A 25,168-nucleotide genomic window follows, 5' to 3' on the forward strand; every position below is an offset into this window, starting at 1 on the left:
TACTTTCTTAAAGAAAATTTTACACATTTATAAAACACTAAATTTTAAGTTTTTCAAGTATTAAAAAATACTCTAAAATGTTTTATTCAAAAGATAAAAATAAAACATTCTTAAAATCAACACAAATTAAAGTAAAATTTTGAGATATAAATGGTGTTTATGTAGGGATGGTCTTTTTAAAAAAATAAATGACTAAAGAAAATTTGTGCAGTTTAATTTCAATGTGAAAAAAATTACTTCAAAATTATTTCAGCCCATTTGGTAAAAAAACCAGTATAGATTATTATATATTATTTTTTCTCTATATGCCAAATAATCATTTAATATTAGGTGTTTGAGATTACAAATCAGTTAACTTGTTTTTGAATCTGAAAATAAGTCAACAATAAAAGACAGAAATCTAACTTTTAATATTTTAAAATGTTTTCTGCATAGTTTCCCCAAATATTAGCATTCTAATTGTGACCAGCATTATAGCTTTTTAATTAGGGTCTAATCCAGGGTAAAAATAAACAAATAAATAAGCATAACAACTGTCAGAAACAACCACTGGTGTATGCTCATGTTTCTCACACACACACAAATATTTATCAAGCTTGCTTTTAAAATACATGTTTAGCTTTTCCTTACAACTTAACACTGGATACAGGAAACTCTAGAAATCATAAAGACCAAAAGAAAGTCCCCATTTCTTGTGAAAATTTGTACATAATTGCAGTTGGATATAAATTTACATTACACACACGTCTCTTATTCAATACAAAATCTTAGCAAATATGTTCCCAATAGGGCAGGGGGAATTTGTTCTTTCGAATTAAAAGTTTTTGCCCATTAAAAAAGATTTAAATAGCCCTACTTACAGAAATATGTTCTCAAAGTAACAGCTGTATTATATTCTAGTTATTTTCCATATAAAAACTTCAACAAAAGCAGTTTACCACAATCAATAAACCTGTTCAGTAAATACTCAAAACTCATACAGATGAATACAACGAAAAATAAAAATTTATCCAGAGTGATTGCAAATGAAAATGTATGTGATTTCAAAATTACATGCACCTCTTTAAAAATTAGGGCAATTAATAGATCACTTAAATCACATTAGCTGAGGTCAAGTTTAGCCCCTAAAGAATACTTAAAGTTTCCTTATTCTTTTATACTATTTTATAAAATAAGTAAGTTGAATCTAAACTACTGTTTTCTTTTGCTACTTATTTTAAACTATGAAGTTCAGGTACTTGATTGTAAATTGATGTAGATATCTCTATTATTGCTCTACACCTAATTATCCATAAACATTAACGGAAACAATACTGTTCCAATCAGGCATGACTTCCTTCCATTTTATAGCAAGAACTTCTAACCCAGCTCAACAATTAATCATATTTTAAATTATGGATTTAAAAACATGTTTTAGAGGCACATTTTTAAAAACAAATACAGTATGAACTCTTGCTTTTTGCTGAGCCAGTGAAATTTTTTGTTGTTTTTATGGCTATTTGGTTTACTTCCTTCTTCTGGCAAGATTAGTATGTAACTTTCATTCTTCCTCAGAAAGTTAAAAACCCACAGATCTAAACTGCATGGAAACTTAACTGGGTATCCTCAGATAAAGACAAGTAAACTAGCACCATAGAACTGTACTAAATTTTAACACTATTCATTAACAGTTCCATTTTCCTGAGTTTGCGTTTGTTCTTTGGCATTGGCTTAGGATATAATCCATTTTTCAGAAGGTGTTCTTTGCTGAGGCGAATTTGAGCACCGTGCTGAAGCTGGAAAGAACATAAGGCTCGAAGAGGGCGAAGCAAAGTCTGTTAAGAAAAAAAAAGATACTAAAAAAAGTTATCTATGAAAATCATGATATTCTATCGACATTTTACCTTCAGAAACAGGACTACTATGTTTCTCTTTATTATTATTGTCTTTTAACTATGAAAAACAATAAGTACTCTAATAAATATATATAATTATTTCTAGATAATTAATATATTTAAACTCATAACTTACATACCACACTAAGGAAGTCTAACAAATAGGCACAAATACTTTACCTTCCATGGGAAGCTTATATTAAAAAAAAAAAAGACACAAATATTGATTTTCTATATAGGTATTATAATAAAGTCTGAACTTAGTTTTATACATTAATTTATTCAAACACCATGAAAAATTGATGCCATTATAAAAATTTAATCTGAAACAAGTAATCTAACAGAAACCTTTAGATACAAAGATAAGCACATCAAATTAGTTAATTCAGTTTCAATCACAAATTGATGCAAGCATACTGACACCTGGTAACAATTAGATGATGGGAGCAGTGGGCAAGTGGTTTACTACTTCTCTCACATTACTCCATGGACCACATACAAGTTAGATACCCATGTTTTGGTGCATTTGAAATCATTCTAACTGTATATGTACCTGTCTACATTCAAATACCTACAGGGCTAAGCATGTAATGTAAATATGTAAACTGAGTGGACTTATAAGCTAACAGACAATAGTTGAGATTGTAATACAAATGGAGTATATTCTCAGCATAAAGTTATTCAAAAAATAAAAAAAATAGTAACACTATGCCAGTGTTTTAAACACAGATTGAGCCAGATTCTTTCTTTGGGCCTGAGATCCCTGATCTAAAGCTTTTAAATAATAAAAACACAGAACTGCAACTAAACAGACTGTTAAAGGAGCACAAAAGAAGCAAAGAAAAAAATGAATAGATTTAACTACAAAGTTTCACAATGTCTATGTGAAAATTTATTCCTCCTCATATACGACATAAGTGGTAGAAAAGGGGTCAATAGCTTTAATTTACAATGAACTCTTATAAACTGTGGCAGTCACTGGCAGTTGCTTCTCCATATTCATTCGTTTCTTCCTTATTAAAAGAATCCAAATGTTACTCAAGGAGGCAATGTGTCCAGCCAGTAATATTACATGGACTAATGACACAGTCTATCCAATGAGGTGACGTGGAAGTGGTTGGGTAGGGCTTTCTAAGATACTCTTTAAAAGAGAACAGACTTAGCCGGCATAGGCTTTTGTTCTTTTTTCCTGCTTCGTACATGATTGTTGGGGGTGGTGGGTCAACCATCGTGTCACTACAATAAACATGAAAATTAAAGCCAAATATATAAGATGATGGAGAGAAAGATGGAAGAAACTTGGGTCCCTGATGTCCTCTGCAAGCTGCATTCTCAACCCAGGACTGCCCGTGTCAACATTTCTTACTCACAGGAGTAAAGAAACCCCAATGAGATTTAACCACTGCACTAAGGGCTCTGTTACATGTCATCAAACATAATTCCTAACAGATATACATCAATAAGAAAAAAGGCAAACATCTTCGAAAAGCTCTGTATAATATTATAGAAAGCTCCTTAGGAATGTTCTCTTAATTTCTTTTAATGAAGGAAACAAGAGAGGAAATAACTATATATTACTTTACCCACTTTACAGAGTCAACACGGTACACTGATTGGATTCTGAAACACCATACCTAGGACTACATACACACTGAGACAACTGAAGATTTTATTGATATTTTATGACATTTATTAGATTCTTCATGTTTAGGAGAGAATTAATATTCCTATGGTCAAGGGTTTCCAACTTTCACATCCTAAAGATAAGATTTTGTCAATTTACGGAGATAATTAAAAGAATGCATTTCGGAGATAGACCTGGATCAGATCCCCACTCCATCTCTGCAGTTGTCACTAGGGATGTTCACAAATATGCCAGTCTTCCTTCTTGATACATAATCAGGTTGCATTTTCTATCCCCCTTTAAAGTTAGGCATGGCCATATAACTTGCTTTGGTTAATGAAATGTGAGCACAAGTAATATGTGCCGTCTTTGGGCAGAAGCATTAAAAGCGGTGTAGGATTCACCACTTTCCTTGATGAAAGTGGAATGATGTGTCTGGATAGTTCCTCCATCAGGCCGGGGGCCTGAGTGACTGCAATGAAGAGGTCCTGTGGGCAATCCCACCGGACAAACAGCACGACACATGCATAAACCTTTGTCATGTTGTGCCATTTCAATTTTATAGAGTTTTAAATTACTGAAATCTAGCCTAACCTAGTAAATCCTTTTGTCTATATATGCAAAGTGACAATTTTCAAAGAACCATTACTACCAATCATTGGTGTCGTGTAGAGCTAAGGCACTTAGGATAGAGCACAAAGCTTTGCCATATCTATTTTTAAAAAGTTCATAAGGTAAAACTTCGTAAGTATCAATCTATAGGCAAGATCAGAGAGGCAAGGAAGGGCACAGGTAAAAGGATTGGAACTTTCTGAGTGCCCGTGTTGACAACTGTGGCAATTAACACACATTACCTCACTCAATTCTCACAATACTATGGGGTAACTATTTTTCGTATATTACAGATTAGAAAACAGCACAAAGAGATTATGTGAACTGCCCACTGGCAAAAGTGATGATAGTAAGTAATGAGGTTGTAATTCAAACCTACTTGAGAAAGTCCATCTCATGCTACTTCCAGGTAGCTATGCTGTCATATCATGCTACTTCCAGGTGTTTGAAAAACTGCTCTAGAATAAAGGATGACAATAAATCAACAGACTAACAATCCTATTCTGTGCCAAGTTGTTTATTTTAAGGAACTTTACCTCTATAGAATGAAGACAGGTGAAAATTTACTACTCTCCTCCATCATCTTAAGGTTTGATAATAATCGAATGCCCCAATAAAAGGTTACTGGAAAAAAAATATATGTCATAGCTTTCCTTCCCAGGAAAGGAAGAAAATATCTATGTTCAGAGCAGACAGTAAATGTGTGTCACAAACATGATAATTTTTTATTGTTAACTAGACTTGAACAGGCTGCACTTGGGGTTCTTCCACTAGGAAAGCAGCCTGTGCTATAAATTGAGTGGGGCCAATTTTTGCCATTATAATAATAAGCAAATTGGGATGCTTCATTACGCATTTCTTCTTCTCCTGATCCCACCAACTATCTCATCAGCACCTCCCAAATCACAGACTTGATTGTCAAACATCCTTTTTATACTCCTGGCCACTGTAGTATGAATACTCCTGACTACCAAAGCAAGCAGAATGAGGGTTCTAGGACCTCCCTATTACTTTGGGATTTTATGTTCAATTTGATTCTCAGACAACAATAAAAAAAGGTAAAGAGATGGTGGATGCTGTCACCACGCTATATCTTAAACTTTGCCTTTTGTTAGATATTATACTCAGAACATAAGATATTTTGCAAGTCTCAAGTTGTCATGACAAGGATTTCTTTTTTGTTTTAAAAGATACCATATCACAAAGCACATCCAATCTAGCAAAAGTCAATGTCAGCTTTGGGCTTTATGTCATCAGTGAGTGCTTTTGGTTGTATCAAAAAAAGTAGTCAAAGAATAAAAATTAAAATATGCTGATGGAGAATAAGCCCTAAAACAATATTAAGAAAGTTGCCCTAAATATATAATATCATTTTTTGAAAAAGTTCATTCTCAGGCAACTTTGAAAGAATTCATTCGATACCTGTAGAATCCAGAATACTTGTAAAATAGAACCTGAAACATTCTTGATGATACATTAATTAATGCCAGAATAATATCTTACAAAACTGGGGGGGGAGCAGTATTATTGTAATAGTAGTACAAACCCTAACCCTTTTATACTAATACAACTACTATTACTATAACCATCACTATTACCAGCATTAAAGCATCCATTTAAGATTGCAGTAAAGATCCAATTCCAATTGTGGGAATAAGAGATGTAAGACCATAGAGGATTCTTTCCAGAATCCAAAAGGAGAGAAAAGCAAGTTCCACATCTATAGCCAAAGAATACTATATTTTTCCCTCAAAATTTGAACTTTTAATGTGTCATTGGTCTGTCTGATGTTGTCTGATCCTAGAATTTTACATCAACAAAAAGGAAAGTACAGAGACTACACAGAAAGCAAGTTTAAACCACAGCACTGGGTTTTACTTTTCTTTTCAGATACCTATAAAAAGAATATTCTTTGTTTCTCAAGAATACACAGGGATGACAGTGAATGAACAAAACAGAAAGGCAAGTATAGGGGTATATAAAGTGCCATGTTCATGGCCAGGCATGGGAATAGGTGATAAGGTTGGAGGAGAAGGAAGAGAGTCTGAGAACACTCCCTGGTCATTTACGGTAGGGATCTAGCATCCTTTATGAATTTTTTCTAAAGGACAGAGAACAGAGAAAATGAAATTGCCTAGACCCAAAACAAAGTCTACTCACACACACATGCACACTCAAGAAAAGCCTACATATGAAAGCCTACTTCTTTCAAAAGAAGAAAAGTCTCCAACTCACATTTTCCACAGTTTAGGGCAGAAGAGAAGAAAAAAGTAATTCAGCGCTTGCTTCTGGCATTCTTTAACACTCCTTGCGCCTGAGATCTTTTTGTTCTCTTTAGGATTAATATCTTGGTAACTAATCCAGTTACTTTCAACTGAACTTGTAACCATCATTGAAATTTCCTTCATGGCTAAGGCACACTCTTATAATAGCAACCATTGTGCATAATGAGAGAGAAAGAAAACAAACAAAAAAGAGTACCTTCTATGCATATGTGGGGGGAGGGAAGGTATCAGAGGGGGAGTTATAAACTCCATTAAGTTATGTTCATTATCCTATGATTTTTCTCCTGGAGTTGTACTTATCAAAATTTTTCAATGATTAAAAACCCCTAACAATTTAAGTTTTATTTCGCTTTTTCTTTTGCTACAGACGCAGTTTCTTACATGTTCCAAAAGATTGAGCTGTTAATAAGCTCATTAAAATATTATTCTTTATTGATGCTTATTAATGATATATGAAATCATCATGCTTTCATGGAAATTAAATAAAATGGTGATTGTAAGTTATAACCTGTTCATATTCTATAGCAATTTTTTCTCAAAGAAGGTCTTTTTTACACTGTAAACAAGGTTAGTATGATAAACAAGAAGTTAGTATACATCCCGAAATAAAGGCACCAGTGCAAAAACAAAAATGTTGCTGTAGAATGTTCCTCTAACTAAAAAGAAAAAAAAAGTTGAGTATAAAAGAACAAAAAATACTAAAAAGAGAAACAGAAAATACTAAAAGAAAAATCTACCCCAAAAACTCTAGTTAATGTTGTGCTACTTAAATGCAATTTAGCATATTACAAATGCTGTTTGCACAGCTTAGTATGAATATTTAAATAATGCAATCTGGAATGCTAAACTAACACAGGAAAACACCAGAGGGGAAAAAAGGTTATAAAAGTACATAAATTTCTATCACAGATACATTCTACTTGTCACTAGAGTTACAAATTTAACAAGTTAAGCATATCTAAATTTTCTAGGTAAAATTTAACCAAAATCCTACTGTCAAAACCTACAACCTTCCAAAGACATACCTCTTGTATATAACTATTTTTCTCCAAGATTGAAAGAGCAACAGCTGCACACTCCAGTGTAGAAAGGCACCTATTAGTTGGTTGCATCCGAATTACATACTGACTAGAAATGTTAGTTTTTAACTGCACCTGAAACCAAAAACAGAATAGTACAATGAAATTTTTGTTTTAAATGTAAAATTATAAAGTCCGGGTTTTAAATACTAATTACTTTCCTTCCAAAAGTGTCAGCTTTTAATATTTAATAGAAATATTAAATATATCAATATCTTTCATATATATTCTTTTATTATTGGTAAATAATAGAAGTAAAAGAATAGTTACATGTATATCTGACAAAGATATATCCAGAACATATACAAATTACTACAAATCCAACATAAAAAGACTAGCAACACTACCACTCCCTAAGGAAAAGAGTAGTAGTGAATACACACTTCACAAAAGAAGATAGAAGAATGGCAAATAGGTACCTGAAAAGGTGTTCAAAATGATTGAATGCAAATTAAAACCACAGGGGATAACATTCCACACCCACCAGAGTAGCTAAAACCAAAAAGGATATGGAGTAAATGAAACTCTCATACATTATAGTGGGAGTTAAAATAACATAATCACTTTGAAAAAATTTGACAATTTTCTTAATTGTATGGTTTATCCTTCTTTCCTTCCTTCCTTCCTTCCTTCCTTCCTTCCTTCCCTCCCTCCCTCCCTCCCTCCCTCCTTCCTTCCTTCCTTCCTTCCTTCCTTCCTTCCTTCCTTCCTTCCTTCCTCCCTTTTTTGATACAGAGTCTGGCTCTGTTGCCCGGGCTAGAGTGAGTGCCGTGGCATCAGCCTAGCTCACAGCAACCCAAACTCCTGGGCTTAAGCAATCCTCCTGCCTCAGCCTCCCGAGTAGCTGGGACTACAGGCATATGCCACCATGCCCAGCTAATTTTTTCTATATATTTTTAGTTGGCCAGATAATTTTTTCTATTTTTAGTAGAGACGGGGTCTCACTCTTGCTCAGGCTGGTCTCAAACTCCTGACCTCGAGCGATCCACCCTCCTCGGCCTCCCAGAGTGCTAGGATTACAGGCGTGAGCCACCGTGCTGGCCCATTATTTCTTAATATAAACTGATAGATATACATCTGTGTGGATGTGTATATAAACAACAGACACACAAAGGTATATAAGTGTGTGTATATATACATCCTCTCTTTTTAGATGAAAAGTAGCATACCATACTTTGTATTATCCATAGGGATAATATTTTAGCTGAGATCTGATGACTGAGACAGAGTCGGACATGAGAAAGGCAATAGAAAATCAAATGTCAAAATTTTGGCCTTTGATTTCTATTTTAATTAAATGAAACTCAAGTAATTTTACACTAGGGATAAAGCTATATCCCTAGCTCACATTCCGATCAGAATCAGATTTAAGGATATGTGGGTAGATGATAATTTCAACGTTTGTTTATAAAATATGTGAACGTGGGGATTGGAGGTAGTGGTGTCTAAGCCTTAACGCATAGCAACGTATTAAAATCAGGTGCCCTCTTATTTTCTAGCATCCCCACAGTTGTATGAGTTTCTCATTCCTTTAAACCATCAAAACTCTCTCATCAATGGCATCTTGTCCCTCAATCCCTTCCCTCCTCTGTGTCTCATGCAGTTCCCATGATGAGAAATATGGTTCTTTACTCTGTGCTTTTTGTTCAAAGAATTCTTCTCTACAAGCTTGTATTCTTTCCTTCCTGAGAAAGAGAGGAGAGAGGAGAGGGGAGAGGGGAGAGGGGAGACGGAAGGGGAGGGGAGAGGGGAGAGGGAGAAGCAAGCTGCTGCTGCTACTGCTGCTAATTGAACATTATAAAAAAAATGTATATGATTTTGGAATACATCCTTTAAAGCAGATTTGAGTAATAGTGTTTTATGTATGATTATACTGAAATTACTCTGCACTTCTACCAACGAAAAAGATAGGAAAGAGATGCAGGGAGGGAAAGAAATGGAGGAAAATGGTTGAGAAATATGTATAGTGATAAAAGAAAGTTAGCCCATTATTAAATAACTAAGAGTAATTCACAGTGTCAATTAACAGTAATTACTAACAGCTTTGATATTTCATCAACGCAACTAGTAGAACAGAGTGCAACCAATTATTGGTTTCAATACTAAATTCCAAGTCTTCATTGGAGAAATTTATAATGACATCTGACTGCAATAAAATCTTTAAGAAACATGCTAAAATTCACAGTGAATTTTGCTTATTGGAATAAATTTGATTTTTTAAAAGAAGTTAGTTATTTCGGGGAGGAGTTTTATTTCTTAATGTAAGAAAACTCGGAATTTGAAATTTATCATGTTAAGAGACTTCAGAATATCCTTTACAAATCATCTCTCCAGCAACTAGATATAGTAAAAGACTACATAGCTATGTTACACTATTAACATGTGGTATTAGATAATAGCATGTTAATGTAACCTTCTAACAGCTCCTCCTTTTATACTTATATACTAGTCTACCTGCATCACACACTTGATTCAATGAGCAAATGCGCAAGAGCAGAAAGAAATCCTGTTAATCCGTCTTAAGAAGTCAGAGGCTTAATAAATAATTTCCAAGAAATTGCCTTGTCTTCTTAAATAAAAATTGAAGGCAAAGTTATTCTAAGAAAGGGAAAAAATTAATAGATGAAAATGTGGTAGAGAATCTATTAAAAGATGATGATGATTATTTTAAACTTGACAATAACTAATCAATCTCAACCAAGCCATTTCTTATTTTCTCTCAGTTGCTCCTTACCTATAAAATGAAATAGCTGTACCTGATGGTATCAAAACTTACCTTTTAGCTATCAACCCTAAGATTTGAAATATATATATATATAAATCTTACTTTGCAAATTTTGGAAGCTATGCTGACTCAAACAATGCTTCAGTAATTTTGATCTTTTTGGAAGTTGGTTCTCTATGGGTACAGGAAGTTTTAAGTGCTCTTAATGTAACTTTTATGTCAGAAACAAGAAAATCATTGACTGGTTCAGGATTCTACCAGTATAGTTTGTGGGCTTATATAACTTCTATTTTAGAAATAGTCAACTCTTCCAGAATGTCTACATTTAGCTTCATACCTTTTCCATTGGTTGTCTGAATTGTCTAAAATTTGGATTTCTGAAAATTATTTTGTTCCATTATCTTAAATATAACTTATAAGAATACCAGATAACAATTTGATAGTTATGATTACTGTTGAGGTGCCTTTTAAAAAGAGGTTTCAGGGCCAGGCACAGTGGCTCACGCCTGTAATCCTAGCACTCTGGGAGGCCGAAGCAGGGCGATTGCTTGAGCTCAGGAGTTCGACACCAACATGTAAGCACTCAATATAGGCAAAGATGTTGATGAAGATGGTACTGCCACTGATGATGGTGGTGGTGGTGGTTCATAATGTTTTCTTCACAATCCAATGAATAAATGTGTAGCAACTCAGCTTTACTACACAAAGCCAGATGAGATTTCCTAGCCAAGGGTGTGGGAGGAAATGGGACTTAGGACAGAGTCAGAAGAACGTCAACTTTTACAGGGGGCTGAAAAAAGAAAAGCTATGGAATAGGTAGAGAAAAAATCATCTAAAAGCAGGAGAAAGAAACAGAAGAAAAATGTCTTACTGAATACTAGAAAAGAAAGAGTTACTTTGGAAGGTAAATATTACTAGAGTTAAAATCCTGTTTTTTTAGAAAAAAGCATAAATATTTTCATTAAAGATATATATATACATATATATATATTTTTTTTTTTTTTTTTTGCCTTATTTTTGTTGCTGTTAAGACACAGTGTCACTCAATTGCCCTGGGTAGAGTGCAGTGATGTCACTGTAGCTCACTGCAAGCTCCAAGCCTGGGCTGTGAGGGATCCTTCTGCCTCTGCCTCCCGGGTAGCTGGGACTACAGTCACCTGAGGCAACGTCTGGCTGGGTTTTGTTGTTTTGTGTATTTTTTTTTTTCCATTTTGTTTTTCTTTTCTCTTTGGTAAAGACAGGGTCTCATGGTTGCTCAGGTTGGTGTCAAACTCCTGAGCTCCAGCTATTCTCCCATTTCAGTCTCCCAGAGAACTAGGATTACAGGCGTGAGCCACCGTGACTGGCCTAAAGATATATTTAGAAACAAGGACAATTTTAGTTTTTTACGCTTTCACCTTTTAAGTACATGGTCTGAACATCATTCAAATACGTAAAATTCACCTAAATAATCAGATCTTATAGCTCTATCTTTAGATAATTTTTTCTTTAGCTAATTCTTTTAAAATATTCCCAAACAACACTAACAGAAGAGACAGGCCAAGAATTCATAATAATTTCTGAAAATCACTTTTAAATGAAAAATTTTCATTTCTTGTATGATTTTGATTGAATGTTTATATCTTATCTACCTAATGTTTTCTACATATTGCCTTACCTTCCTCTACCTCTGCACATGTATAATATGTTTAATTGATTTAATGATAGTAAAAGTGGCAGACAGACATATAAAAGAGTTGGTTCCTTTGAACAATACACAGCACAGGATACCTAAATAGTAAGAAATTATGGGTTGCAGAGTATTAGAAGTTTTAAGAACTGGGCTTATTTATAATCAATAGTTTGATTCTTCATGTATAACTGAATCAAATATGTAAAATTATAAATGCTTACATGCTAATGTCCCAATAATCACACTCTACTTTACTTTTTAATAAATTTTATTGTGTATATTTAAGATATACAACATGTTACGGAATACAGAGAGACAGCAAAAAGGTTAGTATAATGAAGCAAATTGTTAATAATATGTCTATCATCTCAGTTACCCAATTTTTTGTTTTTGTGTTAAGAGCAGCTAAAATCTACTCATTTAGCATAAATCCCATAAACAGTATAATTATATTACCTATAGTCCTCATATTGTACATTAGATCTCTAGACTTGTTCATCCTACATATCTGCCACTTCATATACTCTGATACATCTCCCCTTTTCCTCTCCCCTCCCCTGCTACTCTGGTAATCAATGTTTTGTTCTCTATTCTTGCTGTGTCTGGCATATTTCACTTAGCATAATGTCCTCCAGGCCCATCCTTGGCAAATGGCAAGATTTCGTTCTTTTTTAAGGCTGAAAAATGTTTCATTATATGTATGTACCACAGTTTCTTTATCCATTCATCTGTTGACAGACACTTAGATTGTTTCTATATTTTCATTATTGTGAATAAGGCTATGATGAATATCAGAGTACAGATATCTTTATGAGGTAGTGATTTCATTTTCTTAGGGTATATGTACACAAGAAGGATTGCTGGGTCATATGGTAGCTCTATTTTTAATATCTTTAGAAACATCCATATTGTTTTTATAATGGCTGTACCAATCTATATTCTCACCAACAGTCTGTACTTTATTGAGCAAATTTACAGAAAACCTAAATAAAAGGAGATATATACTATGCTCATGGAATGGAAGACTCAATATTGTACATATGTCAATTCTCAAAAATTGATTTATGAGTTAATGTTATCTCAATAAAAATCTGAAGAGTTTTTTGCGGGGATTTCATAAAAGCTGATTCTGAAATTATATGTTAATGCAAAGGGCAAAAATATCAAGATCCTCTTGAAGAACACAAAAAAAATTTTCCTACCACTCAGACTTACTATAAACATTAATTAAGACAGTATGGAACTGGTGCAGAGACAAACAGATCAGTAACAGACTAGACTTTGAAGCATAGAAATGTACTTTCATATACTGCACAAATGATAAATGACAGGTAATATTGCAAAGCAGTGAGTTTAAAAAATGATCTTTTTAGTAAATGGTGCTGGGACTAGTGGGCAGCAGAATGAGGGGAAAAAAGTGAAAATTAGACCTATACCTCACATCAAACACAAAAATCTATTATTGGTAGATTAAAGACAAATGTAAAAGGTAAAACTCTAATGCTTTTAGAAGGTAATATAAGACTATGAGCTAGAGATAAGAATGAATTTCTTAAACAAAATACAGAAAATACTAACCATGAAAAAAAGACATTAAAACCCAAAATTCCAGCCTTAGCCAAAATAGCTCAGTTGGGAGAACATTAGACTGAAAATCCAAAATTCCATTTATCAAAGCACAACCAAAAAAAAAGAGTGAAAAGATAATCACAAAAGAAATTGGCAACTTAAATAACTGTGAAATGGCTCAGAGTCAAAATACATAAAGAATTCCTAGAAATCAGTAAGAAAAACAGCCAAAATGCTAAAAGAAAAATGGTTAAAAGATGTGAACAGGCACTTTAAAAAAGAGAAAATCTAAATGACTAAAAAACATCTTAAAAGGTGTTAAATTTCATTAGTAATCAGGGAAATGAAAATTAAAACTGAATGAGAAAATACTATACACTCAGAAGATTGGCAAAAATTTTAAATGTCTGACATTATCATGTGTTAGGATAACTCCCACACGTTTTGGTGGGAGTGTGCATAGTTAAAATCACCTTATAACAGTTTGGTTAAATCTAGTAAAATTGAAATGATGTTAAACCCATGACTCACCTATTTCATTTCTAGCTATATACCTGAGAGAAACTCTTGCACATGTGTATCAGGATATCTCACAAGAACATTCATAGCAGCATTTATCATAATAGCCCCAAGCTGAAAACAGTCCAAATGACCATCAACAATAGAACAAATTGTGATATATTCACATAATGGGATATTACACAGCAATGAAAATGAACAAAGTACAACTATACACAGTAACACAGATGAATCTTAAAGATGTAATATTGGAAAAAAGATACAATTTGCATAAAGTTCATAAATAGGCAAAGCTGTGGGACCCATAAATCTATTTTATTTAGGGACCCAAAAATCTATTTTAAAAAACCAAAAAAGTGTTTACAATAAAGGTCAGGATATGGTTACCTGGCAAGCAAGAAAAAGGTGTATGAAGGGGATATAACACAGACTGGAACGTGGACCTTTTGGAGTGTAGAACACTTTGGCAATGATCTATTTCTTGACTTGCATCGTGGCTACAAGAATGTTAACTTTTTAAGTGTTTCATACTCTACACATATGTTTTATGCACATCTCAAAATGAAACATGTTATTAGAAATTCTCTTGATAATTATTAGATTAATAAATATACCTTCCTATCAGAAGTTTTTTCTGCTATGCAAAATATTAAAATCAAATTGAAAAATGGGATGGCGGCCAGGCGCAGTGGCTCACACCTGTCATCCTAGCACTCTGGGAGGCCTAGGTGGGTGGATCGTTTGAGCTCAGGAGTTCGAGACCAACCTGAGCAAGAGTGAGACCCCGTCTCTGCTAAAAGTAGAAAGAAATTATCTGGACAACTAAAAATATACATAGAAAAAATTAGCCAGGCATGGTGGCGCATGCCTGTAGTCCCAGCTACTCGGGAGGCTGAGGCAGAAGGATTGCTTGAGCCCAGGAGGAGTCTGAGGTTGCTGTGAGCTAGGCTGACGCCACGGCACTCTAGCCTGGGCAACAGAGTGAGACTCTGTCTCAAAAAAAAAAAAGAAAAGAAAAAGAAAAGAAAAATGGGATGACTGTCAGTAATTAGCTATGTGATCTTGGGTAAATTACTTAATTTTTAGTGTCTCATTTTCCTAATAAATGAAATAATGTGTTTAAACTTATCCTTAAAATTCCTTCAGGTTCTAAAATTCTTGAATTTGCTTTATCTCCCATGACTCAGCTGAATACTATCAGAGCTCCAGTTAAATCTCATGTATGCTTCCTATGTTCTTTCCATTCTCCACTGTACAGCAAAATAGAAAAAATTACATGTGCAATTTCAAATTTATACACATGCAAACATAATATTTCACTGTTATTTAAAGGTCAATAATCAGCCAAATTGTGAGTGTGGATTGATGTCTTTTTGTCAGCCTAACAAGTGCCAGGGATATGAACAGACGCTGATTCATTAAGTTTTAAAAACTCAAACATATAAAAACCACTCTGGGAGCTGAAAAGGTGTGAAAGAGAAATATAACATGTATTATATTTTGTGGTGTTGTAGAATTTTATTAGCACCAGTGTCCATTCAAGTGTAGTCAAAACATATTGAGATATTAAATAATGCCTGTACTTGTTCTGTCAATTATCTTTTTAGACTATTTAAGAGAGAGTAAAATCTAAAAAGGAAATCGGATTTCTTAAACGAATCCACTTCAACACAGTTGGGGCAACATAAAGTTCCATGAAATAATCATTAATGGCATATAATACATTCCCCTCAGAAAGATGGCATAGGCTGGGCGTGGTGGCTCACACCTGTAATCCTAGCACTCTGAGAGGCCGAGGTGGAAGGATTGCTTGAGCTCAGTAGTACAAGACCAGCCTGAGCAAGAGCGAGACCCTATCTCTACTAAAAATAGAAAAAATTAGCCAGGCGTGGTAGCACGTGCCTGTAGTCCCAGCTCCTCAGGAGGCTGAGGCAGGAGGATTCCTTGAGCCTAGGAGTTCCAGGTTGTAGTGAACTATGATGATAGCACTGCATTCTAGCCGAGGCAAGAGATCTTGTCTCAAAAATAAATAAATAAAAAATAAAAGATGGCATAATTCTGTCAGCTTTCTAGTATGAAAAATATGTACATAAACGTCACATACTAAGTTTGACAAATTAAGTAGTTTTTAATGACACATATAAAGCTAAAAAAGTGCTACCCCAAAAAGTGATGAAACGCTGGTAGTGCAGTGAAGAGTGAAAAGAATATGGAAAAGGAACATGAGGTGGAAATTTCTTACAAATTATAGGAATTTCTTTTCTATTCAGTAGGGGGAAAAAATCTGATTTCAAATTAAAACTGAATTTTCCTAAAGCTCATCACATGATTTAAATAAAAACTCTACTACGTGGTTAATTGAAACACCTAATAGACCTAATGGTGTGGCATGTTAATTCCATGCTTCCTCATACAAAGCATTAATTACAATAAAAGTCTCACTATGGTGATACATAATCTTTAACAAACTGTGGTTTATTGTTATATTATGTTTTACCATCTGCTTAATGAATGCTTCTCCTGTACTTTATCCCAGTATTATCTTACTAAGATTCCCATCACTTTCTTAATCCATATAAAAGTTGTTTGTGTAAATTTAATTTATTGGCAATATCTAGAACCTAATTTCATCTATATGACTTAGTTCTTTCTACTGGGCAAGGTCAACATCCTAATTCAGGGACACAAACACACAAAATCTTTGTAACTATTATCATGGCTTTTATTTTTAAATAATTCTCTCCACAATGACAGTACCCAATTCCAAGTCACCATCCTCCCTAGCTTCGATCTCTGCAAAATATAAATCATTCTCTTTGCATCAACCAAGTGATTTTTAAAAACACCAACTGATCAAATTATTACTCTGATTAAAATCCTTAAACAGCTTGCCACTAAGCAAAATCCTTACCATGGCCCATAAATCATCCATTTCATTGACACCACTCTCTGCCTCCTCTTACTACATACCATTCAGACTAAGGGTGATCTGTAAGTGTCTTTACCCCACCCTTTGCCTGGCTAACCACTACTTATTCTTCAGTTCTCAAATGCTAGAATGGTCTTTCTGAATTCCCAACCTCAATAAAATCAGCATTTTAAAGTACCCCTTATTTAAAGCATTCACAGAATCTACCTTAATTTGTAATTATACACTAATCTATGTGGCTATTTATTTCTATACTACATGTAAACTCCATTAGGACATAAACTGTCTATTTTACTTACCATTGTATTCTACTGCCTAGAACAATGTCCAACATAGTACCTGGTGCTCAAAAATATTGGCCAAATTAATAAATGCCAATCACAGTCATTAGCAAATAAATAACTATAGCTATGAATTATCAATGCCAAATCTAGCCATTAATACTTAAATTTTGGGGTTTTGTGACTTTACTGGGGAAGGAGGTATGAGGATGAGTAGTGGAGAAAAAGACTTTTTAAAGAAATTAGGGATCTGTGTCTGAATTTAAGTTTATAAAGTTTAAAAACAACTGCTTTATTCAGTTATTAAATTTTATATGGAAAATGTGAAATTGGTAAACAAATATATGCCATAATATATATCTTTTAAGGTACTTTGTTAAGTTTATAAAACAGAAATAGCCCATTGATAGCACAAATCTTACAAAAATTACAAATTTAGTCATTTTTCATATTATAAAAATGTAATACATCTCAATTTAAGCTGAGAAATCTATAAAAGCTGTTTAGACTTTTGACTAAAATATGAACTCTCTTTAATTATAAAATATTAATATATCATGCTTATCTAATCCTTTCCTAGGAATATTAAAAGGATTGCTTTCTTTTATTCTATGCAATTCTAATGTTTTTTTATAAAGCAAAATCTAAAAAATTTACAAATATTTTCATCAATTTCTTTTAAAATACAGGAAAAATTCAACCAGAACAAAACTCAGCATGTTACTGAAATATACATCAACAACATAAATAAGTTATCTTTTCCAAACATTATGCCTTAATTCAAAGTGACATTTTTAGAGCACTCATTTGGAAAAAAATTTCTAAAGGGAATTTTTTCCCTAAACATCATGCAATTTTTTAAATTGTATAGTCATATAAGAAAAGTAGATACGACAAAGACTGTTTCTACAACCATTATTTGTTTAATCACATACACACACACAAACACACATATATTTATTCTCCCATAAAAATGGAGATACCAAAATTTTCTAAATTATCAACCCAAGAAATAGGTATAAACTTGATGTCATGGGACATCAGGGTTTCATGATCAATTTTTTTTAACTTACCTATCTATCTCTCTATTTATTTGAGACAGTGTCTTGCTCTGTTGCCCAGGCTAGTGTGCAGTGGTGCTCACTGCAGCCTTGCACGCCTGGACTCAAGAAATCCTCCTGTCTCAGCCTCCTGGGTGTACCACACCTGGCTATTTTCCCTATGTTTCAGGGAAACTTCTGGGCTTATGTATATGTGCTTCACATTTATGAGTATACATCAAAAAATTAAAAAAAAATTCAAATAAGGGTTCCATGCTTTAATTGCTTAGGCCTTTGAATTTCATCATAGACCTATTGAGCAAAAGATTTAAATCTTTTCCTATTGTATACATAACAAACAGGGACAAAAGATTCAAACATAATAGATAAAGAATATTCTCAAATTATTACAAAACAAAGAGCTACACTTTAAATTTTCTATGAACAAGCATTTTTAAGTTTTTATGTTTACTTATTAGTCCAAAAGTACAAGTCAATTGCTTATATTGTTTAGCATGTTTTGCACTATCGGAGAATGTAAGTATCTTAAAAGAAGCTTAAAATCATGTTGAGGAAAAAAACATGGGAGGGGAATGACCAAGAGTTAACTGGTATTATATATACTCTAAGTACAAGAGGAAATGGAAATAAAGAGAGAGATCAGAAGACTATATTGAAGAAGTACGGATGTAAACAGTGGTTATTAGTGGAATACCTCTAAGAACCAGGGAAAGTGACAAAAGAAGTAGCTCAAGTCTTAAGCATATTTCTTAAACACCTATTTGAACTTTTGATCAACTTGTTACTAAGAGGACTGACAGATTATTAGGGCCCATTCTTCCTTAAATATATTTTCTGGTCTTTAGGCTGTTCAACAGTTTGAACCAGTATCTGTAAAGATTCATATAGCCTTGCCTATTATAGCATAATCAACTTTAAATTCAAGAACCAAAAATAACATTTAAAGCTGAGGAAAAATTGTAATTAAAAAATTCTTATTTATTTCCAACTGAGTAATATTAGCAAGAAAAGATGATGTTTAAATTAAACAAATTGCTTTTGAAATACAAACTATAAAAAGAACCACTTAAAATACTAGTGGCAAAACATAAATAGATGCTATTAAAAATATCAATGAAGATAAAGTTATGTTTTTCACCTATTCCTAATTCTAAAATTCTAGCAGATTTATTATGTGTAAAAACTGCACATAATATCCCCAGTTGTCATATTGCTCACTTATAAAAACTTCCCTCTTAGCTGTTGGGTTGCCAAAGCCAAGTTACTCCCTTTGACATATTTTCTCATAAATGTAAGAGGAGTAGCTCTCCTCTTGGATGCCATATCAAATCCCTTTTTGCCTAACAAAATTGTTACTGAGAACACATATTGTCTGAAAAGTCATTTAGTGACAAATTATTACAATGTTGATGCTAATTTAAACACACACACAGTATATAACGTACATATCTTTCCAACCTCACCAACAAATTTTTACCTCATAACCTTAAGATACACCCACACTTGAGCAGTTAAATTTTCTGAAATACATTTGAATTTGATAACAAACATTCCTTCACAACTTGTAGCCTTCAATCTAGGCTGATTTTGGCTTCACTAATGATAATCACTTTACAATAAGATAGAAAGGCATTGTAAAGGGTGTTAAATGACACTAAGACTAGCTTACACTATATGCAGATACAGCAGGAATGGATAAAAGCACTTCCTGACTCAAGAATCACTGCCTCAGAATCATGAATATATTTACTTCTGTATATTTACTTTCCCCTTCAGTTTGTTTATATACTATATAACAAAAATATTTATATAAATATAAAACAAAAACATCAGACAGAATCATACATATAAATACATACATACTTGGAAAGGGAGAGGAAATAGAGCTTAAAATGTGATCCTTTACATTTTGACATAGCCACGTTTTCTCAAACTTCCTCTGAAGTTAATTTAAAAAACTGTCTAAATATATTAAGTGAAAAATTTAAGAAATACAACAGTAGTTAAAGAGCCATTACATCTCAAGGAAAAATTATATTCCTTATTTTGCCTTACCGTGGCCTCATTTTTAAAAGCTAGGAGACTGATGGAGGCCAAAATGTCCTCATTTTATCTCATTGATTTATGTTAAACAGTTCAAAAATGGAAACACTGAATTTTTCATTTTTCTCATAAATTATAAAATATAACCTATCTTCTTAGGATTCAAAAAGTTTGAAAATAAGAACCACTTTTAAGTTGATTTGTAACATATATACTTAAGCAAAAACTTACCTTTCTTATAGACTTTAATATCCACAGACCCTGACCCAGAGTAGTCGACTACCAGTGAAAGTATTAATATATAAAATGTACCAAAGGTCTAAAAGGGGTGAGTGTGTGTGTGTGTCTGTGTGTGTTCGTTTGTGTTCTAGGATATAGTAACTACACCTTAGAAGGAAAATGTCTTAATATATTCCATTTTGGAACAACCAGGCACAAAAGTTATGAATCTAAAAACTGCTAAACTGTTACTTGCTTTAAAAAAAAAATCTCTCCCATTTAAAATTAATTAACTGTTTAAGAGCAGACAAGTCACTTAAATTTCTTGAGATTTATTTCCTCATATGAAAATATGACACAGTACTACAGACCTTAAAGTTACAAAATTTTATGATTCTTTAAAAAACAATGAAAAGAATCCAAACCAAACCATTTCTACAAAGCATAACAGACACACACTGCCTTATGTCTTACAAGAAAACCACATGTCAATTTATAATAATATTGATGCAAAAATTCTTGAGTAATTAATAATTAACAAATTGAATCCAATTGTGTGTAAAAATGGAGATGGGCAAGACACACATGAACATTAAAACTCTACAAAGGAACACAAAAGAAGACTTGAAATAAATTGAAAGGTAAAATTTGTAAGGAAAGGAAAGGAAGAATTTGATGTTGTGAAGATATGACTCTTTAAATAATCTATACATTAAATAAGTTTTCAAAGAAATACCAAAAAATATGTTGTTGTTGTTACTATTAGAGTCAGAAAAAAACAGGAAAATTCTGAAGAATGCAATGAGAACTCCACTAGATGTAAAATATATTAAAAGCTTAGTTAAAAAAAAATTTATGTTGGCCTGAAATAGGCATGTTAACAAAATAGAATAAAGGGCATGAGGTAATGATTTATATACTTTATGGCAGAATATGTAATACTTTAGTTCAAAATTAAACAGCATACATAATCTAACATACCTCAAAGTAACTGATCAGAAAGAAAAAATTCACTCTATGAATCCAAGATACAATTATTCTGAAAGAATTTAAAGAATTCCACAGGAAAAAACATTTTTGTTTACAACTATACTGCAGCTGAACATCTGTTTTCCAATTAATTATTTATATTACCTATCTTCTGCCTTTTTAGCAAGATAATTTTTTAAGACAGCAAAGTGAATGAAAACTCTCTTGAGCCAAATTGGCTTCAAAATAGGCTTGCCACTTTCTAACAGCGTGTCCTTGAGCAAGTTAGCTAACCTCTCTAGTCTTCCATTTTCTTAACTAAGTATTATGGAATCAAGTCAGGAAAATACATACAATTACAGCAAGATGGCATATTATGCCTAAGATTAAGCCCAAGAATCTATTTCCTCCCACTGAAAATTCCTTAAATTGGTAAAAAAGAAAAATATACACAAAAATGCTGTTATCCACAGCAACACTTAAAAAAACACGAAAAGACACTGCTGAAAGAAATTAAAGAAGATAACAATAAATGGAAAAACATCCAATGTTCACGGATTGGAAGACTTAATATTGTTAAAATGTCAATACCCAAAGCAATCTACAGATTCTATCCAATCCCTATCAATATCCCAATAGTATTTTTTGCAGAAATACAAAACCTATCCTAAAACTCGTGGAATCTCAAGGTACCCCAAATAATCAAAACAATCTTGAAAAAAGAACAATATTGGAGATCTCACACTTCTTGATTTCAAAATTTATTACAAAGGTATGGTAATCAAACAGTTGTGGTACTGGCATCAAGACTGACATACCAACCAACAGAATAGAATAAAGAGCCAAAACTAAACTCTGGCATATATAGTCAAATGGTTTCCAACAAGGGTTACAATCCCATTCAATGGGGAAAGGACAGTATTTTCAAGAAATGCTGTTAGAAATATGAGATATCCACATTCAAAAGAATGAAGTTGGTCCCTTAGCTTACACCATATATAAAAATTCACTCGAAATGGATCAAAGACCTAAACATAGCACTAAAATTATTAATATAAAACACTTAAGGAAAACCACAGGGGGAAAGCGTCATGACACTGATTTCTTGGATGTGATACCAAAAGCACAGGCAACAAAAAAAATAAATAAATCAGAATACCTTAAAAAATTTTTTAAATGCATCAAAGAACACAAGCAACAAAGTGAAAAGGTAATCTAAGAAATGGGAGAAAATACTTGCAAATCATACATCCAATAAGAGGTTCATATCCAGAACATACAAAGAAGTCCTACAATTCAAAAACAAAAAACCTGTTTTAAAAAATGGGCAAAGGACTTGAACAGACAGTTTCCTAAAGAAAATAAATAGCCAATAAGCACATGAAAAGATGATCAACTTCACTAATCATCAGGGAAAAGTAAATCAAAATCACAAAGAGAATCCCAGAGAATGGGGAGGCGGGAAGAGAGGGAGAGAGATGAGGGAAACAGCTGGTCAGTTGGAGCAGTCAGAACACACACATTTATTTATCAATTAAGTTTGCCATTTTATATGGGCACAGTTTATGGTGCCTCAAAACAATTACAACAGTAACATTAGAGATCATTGATCACCATAACAGATATAATATCAATGAAAAAGTTTGAAATGTTGAGAGTTATCAAAATGTAACGGAGAAACACATTTTGAGCACCTGCTGTTGGAATAATGACATCTAGAGATCTGCTTGAGGCAGGGTTGTCACAAACCTCAGTCTGTAAAAATCACACTATCTGCTAAGCACAATAAAGTAAAACACAATAAAACAAAGTATGCCTGCATACCTTGTGTGCTGACGTGGAAAGATATCTACAGATAGGGAATTATATTTTAGTAGTCAAAGAGTTCTAAAGTTGGACTAGAGCTCAATTCACAACCAGATTGCAATGTTTTTGTACTTTAGATGAGTTATATTATGTTTTTCTGCTTGTGAACATTAATCTTGTATCTCACTGATTCATAGACACATTTTCTCTACATATTTTAGCATCTCTAAAATTAGGGCATGTCTTAAAATAAGCAGAATTTTAGATTCCCAAACATCAATACAACCTGTTTTAAAAATACTTATAACCAAATCGTAACATTTGGGATTCTCTTTGGAATTTTTATATATCTCTTTAATGGATCCCACCTAATTTTCAGGTGAAATTAGTTTTTTCAATAGATTCTGGACACTACTGAACTGTTATTATTTTTCCTTATTTTTCTTTTAAAAACACGGCTCGGTTTTTTTCATTCACATTTTATCTCAATTCTCATATAATTGTTGGGCTCTACGATCTCTACAAACTCAATGCTACTGGCAAATATACTAAAATGCACTCAAATGGTGCTATGCTTCACATAAACGGTACTCATCATTCTGAAAATAAAATGCTAACTATCTAACTAGTTGTTTCTTTTTACACATAAAAACAGTATTATCTTTCTCATATATTTCATAGTCTTTCCTAACAGGTTAGTCTAAAACTGCTAACCACTGAAATAACTGTCAAAGGTCACAGCTAAATTTCTATGTGAACCAAGACCTTAAACTTCCTAGTTTGAATGGGAGTTTTCTTTAACAATTAAACCAAGTGTGGCCAGGCATGGTGGCTCACATCTGTAATCCCAGCAACTTGGGAGGCTGAGGCAGAAGGATTGCTTAAGCTCAGGAGTTTGAGACCAGCCTGGGCAACACAGCGAGATCCTGTCTGAAAAAAATGAAAAAAAATTAGCCAGGCACAATGGTGCACACCTGCAGTCCCAGCTATTCAAGAGACTGAGGTGGGAGACTCACTTGAGCTTAGGAGTTTGAGGTACTACTGCACTCCAGGCTGGGCAACAGAGTGAGATTCTATCTCTAAAAAAAATAATAAATTTTTTTTTAAAGTATCCTTCTCAGTATTTTTATACACCTGCTGGAATACACTGAAAATCATTTCAATCACCTTCAAACTCTAATGCTATCAGCAAAACACAGCATGCAAATGATTAGATCATCTTAACTTATTAACAGCTTCATGAAACAGAATTAATCTCATAGTTTTCATTTTAATATTATAGATTAGATTTTGAATGCATTCTAATATATATCTATTTTGGAAAAAAGCATTTTATTTCTGCAACAAAACAATATGCAAACTACCCATGTTTCTCATACTATGTTTAAATTCACACAGAAAAAGTAAATGTACTGCATTGAAGGTGTAAATACCATTTTTAAAATATCTATTAAGTCACATGAATTTTATAAGAATGAGATTCAAATGCTATCTTCGTTTTCTCTGTTACCGCAGATTTAAATGTTATGATTCAAAGGATTCAGTATGATTCAAAATTATTCAATATGATTCAAATGCTATCTTTGCTTTCTCTGTTACCATAGACTCTAAATACCATGATCTAAGATATAATTTTTTTAAATCTTCACTGCTTATTTCAAAGAATGAGATTTGAGTATTTGAAAAGTTCATATACCTAAGAAATAACATGTTTCATAAGAGTATTAATAATTTGAAAGTATTATTTCTTTCTAATGACTACCAGTATTTTTTGAAACTCATATTTTTCTAGAACCTCAATATTTCTTTTAAAAAAGAAATAAAAATCAAGCTTGGCTCAATGGCTCACACCTGTAATCCTAGCACTCTGGGAGGCCTAGGTGGGAGGATTGCTTGAGCTC

At 33.0% G+C, this 25,168-nt stretch overlaps 1 protein-coding gene across 2 annotated transcripts in view; it reads right to left on the reverse strand.

Annotated features, from left to right (window-relative positions):
- Positions 1-391: 391 nt before the first annotated feature.
- DTWD2 (DTW domain containing 2) overlaps positions 392-25,168 on the reverse strand; it is an 89,038-nt gene continuing 64,261 nt past the window's right edge. The window contains exons 5-6 of one of the 2 annotated variants that reach the window (XM_045565974.1): positions 7,421-7,549; positions 392-1,814 (exon numbers count right to left, since the gene is read on the reverse strand). In XM_045565974.1, coding sequence (XP_045421930.1) covers positions 1,644-1,814; positions 7,421-7,549 — 300 coding nt within the window. In that variant the 3' untranslated portion in view covers positions 392-1,643. The remainder of the gene's footprint in view (positions 1,815-7,420; positions 7,550-25,168) is intronic. The other variant, XM_045565975.1, reaches the window with a different exon arrangement.

Source organism: Lemur catta, chromosome 12, assembly GCF_020740605.2.
Source record: "Lemur catta isolate mLemCat1 chromosome 12, mLemCat1.pri, whole genome shotgun sequence".
NCBI classification, from domain to species: domain Eukaryota; kingdom Metazoa; phylum Chordata; class Mammalia; order Primates; family Lemuridae; genus Lemur; species Lemur catta.